This window comes from Rhyacophila brunnea, unplaced genomic scaffold, assembly GCF_057557595.1.
Source record: "Rhyacophila brunnea isolate RB1 unplaced genomic scaffold, BYU_Rbru_1.0 scaffold_16, whole genome shotgun sequence".
Taxonomy (NCBI): domain Eukaryota; kingdom Metazoa; phylum Arthropoda; class Insecta; order Trichoptera; family Rhyacophilidae; genus Rhyacophila; species Rhyacophila brunnea.
This window is the reverse complement of record NW_028232816.1, coordinates 28,068,862-28,075,698: the sequence shown is the minus strand read 5'-3', so window position 1 is coordinate 28,075,698 and position 6,837 is coordinate 28,068,862. Positions and strand designations below refer to the sequence as shown.

Genomic DNA, 6,837 nt, shown 5'->3' with positions numbered 1-6,837 from the left:
TAAATTGATTTTATAAGCTGTCAAAATAAGAAGCTATACTATAGCATATGAATATAGACATTTTATGGATTGGAACATTGAAGTTAATGGCGTCACCAAAACACACCCGATCTTAATCATACGTTCGGATGTAAAGTATCAGTACATTTTATGACTGTGAAACAGGGCTCGAAATGGACCGGAATGCACCGGAGCGCCGTTCCGGTTCATAAAATCGCACCGTCTCGTGAAAATATTGATTTGACTATCTTAACTAGATATGCCATATAATTAAAAATCTAACACACTTATTTTTTATAAAATACACATACAATTAGACAACTATGTTAATATTTTCGTAAAATTATCGAGCGCTCCGGTTCGTAAAATATTCCATTTCGAGCGCTGCTGTGAAAGTTTCAGGAGCATTTGCCCAAGACTTAGGTCACCATGCACTCAAGAGCACTCACTCAATGCAATCACTGGCTAGAGTGGAGCACATAGAGGACAAATTGAAAAAAAATGTGGTAAATAAAAAAAACTAATACAAAACTGATGAAAAAAATAGCAATAAAAGCAAATAAAATATAAAGTAAATCAGATTGGCCTAATAGAATCTCCAATTTGCTTATGTGGCGAATTGCAGGATGCCTATCACATCCTCTGGGAGTGTCCCCATATGTCGGTTGAAAGGGAAGAGCTTCTCAAGTCGGTTAGAGCCTCAGTTGGACCTGTCGACCATTGCGACTTAGTATATGCGAGGGAAAAATTTTCAGCCTTTAAAAAATTTGCGGCATTTTACGGCGAGCGAGAAGGTCTTTTCTCTTCAAGAATTGACCGTAACACACTATATCAAAGTAAGGATCACGCACACTCTAGTGCACGCCAACCAAGGTCTTGGGAAGTTGCACCTGGGACACTTTCGGCACAAGTTTAAAGAGCGCCTAACGTTCGTTACGCCACAGTATACGCCTGCATAACGGGTGTGGAGACGTGGCGGGTGGTGGGGGGACAAGCAAGTAAATACATTTTCACGTTGACACTATGATGTCGTAATAGCTTAAAAATATAGCTATTAAAGAAATCATTAATCATAAAATGCAGCGCTCGAAATGGAAAATTTTACGAACCGGAGCGCTCGATAATTTTACGAAAATATTAACATTGTTCTATAGTATATTGTATAATGTATTTAAAAAAATAAGTATGTTAGATTTTTTTATTTTATGACATATCTCGCTCAGGCGGCCAAATTAATATTTCAACCAGACTTTTAGGAACCGGAACGGCGCTCCGGTCCATTTCGAGCCCTGATAAAATGCAACCATAGGTACACTGGATCGACGAGATAATCAAGTTTAAAGGAAGAAGTAAGTATATGGCAACGAAAAACTAATGACCAAAACATGGAGACAGCAATCATAGTCAGTGGATCAATAATGGCTGAGATTATCATGAAAACTGGGTATGTCGACATCTACCGACTTTTGTAAATGGATAATTTATTATGTTGCTGTATTCAACGTAGTATGGGAAAATGGGAAGTAAAATGACTACACAGCAAATTCAAACATAATAAAGCAAGTGTAATTAATAATTATCATGCCCCACCATCCTAAAATCCGGTTCAAAGATCCTGAGATTATAACCCTTAATTTAACAGTGCCTCTGGGGTACGGCACTTGAATCATAATTAAGGTTGAAGATAAAATGCACTGATACTATAATTTATACTTAAGAACCAGTGTGTCGTATATAAACATAATGTAGCGGCGTGACTTCCCATAGACCCATAGATGGCGCGGCCCATTGACTGGACGCCGCAAGCATTATGTAGACGGATTAGGATTTAGATTAGTAAGTAAATTGTATTTCGCTCCCAACACCAAAGTACCCACAATATATTGACAATTATTATTAAATAAACTTTCAACTATGTTATTGTCGAACATACATAATTTTTGAAAAACACTTACTGAGAAAATATATAATAACCAATAGAAAAAATCATTTTGAAAAAAGTAAGTCACCCCGGCAGGGAATCGAACCCTGCATCTCCCGAGATTACGCCCCGTCCGTTGCATTTACCTCTATGCTACAAGGTGACGTACTAATTGCGACAAATTTTAACTATTGGCCTTTTTAATACTTACTCATCAGCGTTCTTCTAAATCAAGCTACTTTGACAATCGGTTTTTGTTTTATTAAATCAAAGTAGATACCTATTACTTCAATTACTAACCGACATCGTGGATTTCTCCAATATTTTGTATGATGTAACTTATGTTGTTGTTACTTTAATAAGCATATTCTTGGATGAAAAGTAAAATAGACCTAATATCCAATTGCCTTGAATCTATCAAACCCCATCCACATCAGCAGGTACAAAATATATACTTAATTCATTTTCAGCAAAATCGTACATAAGGCACAATGGGTCTGAAGTACAGGTATTAATTAATTATCCAATTGTATTGATTTCCTTTTCCACTTCTATTCGTGATTTCTTCCCCAGTTTCTTCGTGCGAACTAAATCAAGAATTACCTACAATAAATAACTTCAAACAATACTTAACTGGTGAAACAACTCGCCATACATAATAAAATTAGGGTTATTCACGACTTCTATTACAGGTGTATCAAACCGCACATAACATTTATACATTTAACATACTATAAAAGTAATTACAAGATAAATACAACGTTTTAAAATTGTCTGTTGAATTATTATGGTCAATTTGCTCAAACTTGTACTTGATATTATGAAGTAAATAAAAAACAAACAAATATGGAATACTGAAATGTCATTTTGACATTTCATTTTGATTTCCATAGTAATGCACGTATATAATATTAATAATTGAGTTGCCAGGACCACCCCCTTAGCAAACAATAATTGTCTCTTACTTTTTACGGATTTTTCTGAAATAACTTTCCATACAAAACAGAATTAACTGAAAATGAATTCAATTCTGCTTAAAGATGGTTAAAAGTATTAAAACAATGCATTGGCATCGTGTTTTGATATATTTTAAATGTTTCAAATGTTTAGCTTGTCGGGAAGTTAGTTAAAAATCGATTGTAAGATTTGTACTGGACAAACAACCACCGGACAAACAAGAATACGAGCTAATAAAAACGTTGTAATAATATTTATGCATATGTTACACTGAATGTAATTGGATTATAATTGGACAAAATTTAATATTATTATTATTATGTTAGGTTAGGTTTTGTAATTCTGAATTCAACTGAATGTCCATTTTGAGGTTAGTTAACAAGTGTCAACAAACTATCAAATCATGCTATCGCAAACAAACAATCGACTATTGCACGATTGATACCCAACCACGAATCAAATCGCGAAAATACCTTTTAATAAAATTCTTTCGTTATCATATTATTATAGTTCTAGATTTTTTTTGGGCATAGTAAATGTATATTAACGTCATTGTAGTTATTGATTGGTATATTTTTATATACTTAATCAATGACGTTTGAGACATTTGGTTAGTTTGATTAGTTGCAAAAAAGACCACCGGAGCGCTACTATCGAATTTGTCCAATGCATGGACTAGGCAGAAAAATTACTGCCAAATTAACGCACTTGGCAGATATTTTGCCAAATTCATGAATAAGGCAACGGGATTGCATTTTTCATGATTTAGGCAATTTTTTGCCCATTTCATGTAATAGTCAATTTCGCACATTCGGCGTAACACATATAAATATTTGGCGGTTTTTTGTGGAGGAACGAGACCAATGTAGGATGGTAACCAGGTGTTGAGATGAGGGACTATAATACAGACTAAGATACTGACAGTCCGGGAAATTATGATAGAGTGACCTTTCCAATCAATTGTGATCCGCTATTTATCATCGTACTTACATTCAAAATAATATCTTGAAAATAATATTTAAGAAATAACTATTATAATTGCGGTCAGCTATTTATTGAGTTTGCAATAATTCGACACTGGCTGACTGACTATATGGGAAACGGATAGTAAGGAAATCATAATTGTGGTCAGCTATTCAATATCGCCGACCAATATGCTGACACGGTTTGGGTTGTTGATCCCCACAAATATAAATATACATATAATATTTAACACCACAAGATGCCATGCGGCTCAATGATAGTAGTGTAGTTAGTGATAGAAATGAAACAAACACTTTGAGAAAATCACATATTAAATATATTGTGACATCGCCAGGAGTAGAAACCGGGGCTCCCGGGTGAAAGGCTAGAACCTTAGGCACTGTAATACGTGGGTCTTCGGCAAAGATTATTATTGAACGTTTACCTTGTCTTGTAAAGAAATAATTGAAGTACGACTATTTATTAATCACAACACAATTAGTGCAGTAAACAATGCAAATTGATATATTTTCTGCACCTGTAAATACATTAGGCATAGTATGAACGAATTAGCGACCATATTATGGTGCAGTCTATAGGATGCGTTTTTATTAGTCGCACCGATATGAATTTTTCTCCAAGTAATTCTTCGTAGGTGGTTTTCAAATTGGAATGTAAAAAATAATATGACCTCGGTCTACTTTCTGAGATTATGACAGATAAAAAATTCGATTCTACGCGGCCAGTGCGTGGGCTCCGTAATCTCATTATTGTGTGCTCTTTGAAATTAGACAATTTTCTGTCTGTAGGCAACGGATGACCTGCCTATTCCCAAGGAACGTTACTTATTGGGTTCTGTGATATCTAGATATAATAAATAAATAAATAAAAAAGCCTTTTTATTTCTTACAAACAAAAGTAAATGACAGTTAATTGACTATATCTAATGAATATATATAACCTATGAATATATATATATATTATATATATCTATCTATGATTGTATTATCTACTTATTTTCTAGTTTATATAATATTAATTTTTAAAATTTTTGTGTAATACATATATATATATAAAGATTTTTTATTTTGTATATAATACTATTAGATAATGTCTATAAATTAAACAGTGATATGTAATTAGTTTGTTTGGTTTATAAGAACCCCTCTTCGGGTGAAGGCCTCCTCCCTAGAGTCCCACTGGACTTTAGATATCTAGATATATATATATATATATATATATATATATATATATATATACAGGGCTTTTTTTTTAAAAAAAAAGGTGCCGGAACTCACTTCATGTCAAGCTTTTTACTAAATAAAATTATATTCAAATGTCACTTAAATGAAATTTAAAGGAGCTATGCCACGAAGCGAACAAAAAAAGGTTGATTTTTACGATAATTTTTTTATTTTAGTGAAAACAAAGCTACAGAAACAATAAAATACATACATTATATTTGAAATATATTGTACAAATAAGACTAAATAAGACTAACTTTAAAATATAATTGTAAATACATATGTAATGTATTTATTTATGAACTTGAATAAAAGTTTAGAGTGATTTCCAAAGTTTTTTCCAATTCTCGTCTGATACATCATCTCGATTCCTTTTCTTAGTGTTAGAGTCTAAGGCCGAATGTCTTCCTTTAAGTAACCACCTATCAACATATTTTGAAGGATCGAAAAGTGTCAAGGGTGGTCCCACGAGTTTGATGAACAAGAGTGCCGAAACTGTTTTAGTGTTTAACGAAGCTCTTGTTGGGGTAATAATAAGATTCATTTGCGAAAACCCCCGTTCACATTCACTTGAAGAAATGGGAATAGAATTCAGAGCATATACCAAACGCAAGAGTTTTTCAGAATATGTCTTTTCGAGAATGTATTCGCGAAATCCACGAATCATTTCTCGTTCATCTAGTTGTAGCCTGATCGAAATGTTTCTAATTTCCATCTCTCCAAATGTCAACCGATTATCAATGTCTTCAGGCCAATATTTTTGGTCAAGTACGCGAGCCCAAAGTGCAAACTCAACATCTTTATTATCTAGCAGCCTTTTTTCAATTGACGTTTTCAACGTGGAATAAAATATTTTCGGATCAATAGGAGGATCATTTTTAGAAACTTTTTCGTGAAGTAAAACTCCACGAAAATGCAGATTGCTTATAGCAACTGCAGCACATTTATAATAGGGTCCAAAATTCTGTTTTCTTTCTTCAAAAACTTGAACGAGTTCATTTATTTTTCGATTTGCAATGTAAAGGTTCACATTGCGATTTTGTAGGTCCAAACTAAGTTCCGACAATTCTTGGAGAGCGTCGCACATCAATGCTAGATCCAATAAAAATGCTGTTGATGTTATTTTGTTCTTTAAGCCACTGTAAGTACACTTGTCATTTTTATCTCTTGTAGGGTCATTCATCGCTTCTTCAAAATGACGCACAAGGGATTCATAATTATTCCACACAGCCGAAACTGAACGAAAACTAGATGCCACCCATCGGGTACTTAAAACTCTTCCGATTTTCAGTACCTCAACGCCTAGTGATTCTGCACATAAATGCAACTCTCTATTATTTTTCGGCGACGCGTGGTATAAAACATAAAGTTTATCAATAAATGATTTGAATCTATTGATCCCTGAAATTTTTTTTACAACATCACTTACTGATAATTCTAATCTGTGATTAGTACAATGCCAAACTATAATTGAAGGAAATTTTTCTGTCAGCAATTTTTTCACTCCATTTTTAGAACCTAACATCACAGCAGCGCCGTCGCATGCAACCGAAACTAAATATTTTTTTTAAATATTCTTCTGTCATCCCATATAAATCAAGAGATTGGAGTAATGATTCAAATATTCCTTTTGCCGTTACGTCTTTAAGTTCAATCAAATCCAAAAACAAATTAATTGGTGAATTCATTCCAACACTTTCGACACAGCATCGAACATACACAATGAGGGTGGTTTTTTGGCTTATGGTGGTA

At 33.6% G+C, this 6,837-nt stretch overlaps 1 protein-coding gene across 1 annotated transcript in view; it reads left to right on the top strand.

The window, feature by feature from the left end:
• Positions 1 to 2,412: 2,412 nt before the first annotated feature.
• Positions 2,413 to 6,837, top strand: part of LOC147074586 (atrial natriuretic peptide receptor 1) — a 189,313-nt gene continuing 184,888 nt past the window's right edge. The window contains exon 1 of the mRNA XM_085943988.1: positions 2,413 to 2,429. Within this exon, the coding sequence (XP_085800114.1) occupies positions 2,413 to 2,429 (17 nt within the window). The remainder of the gene's footprint in view (positions 2,430 to 6,837) is intronic.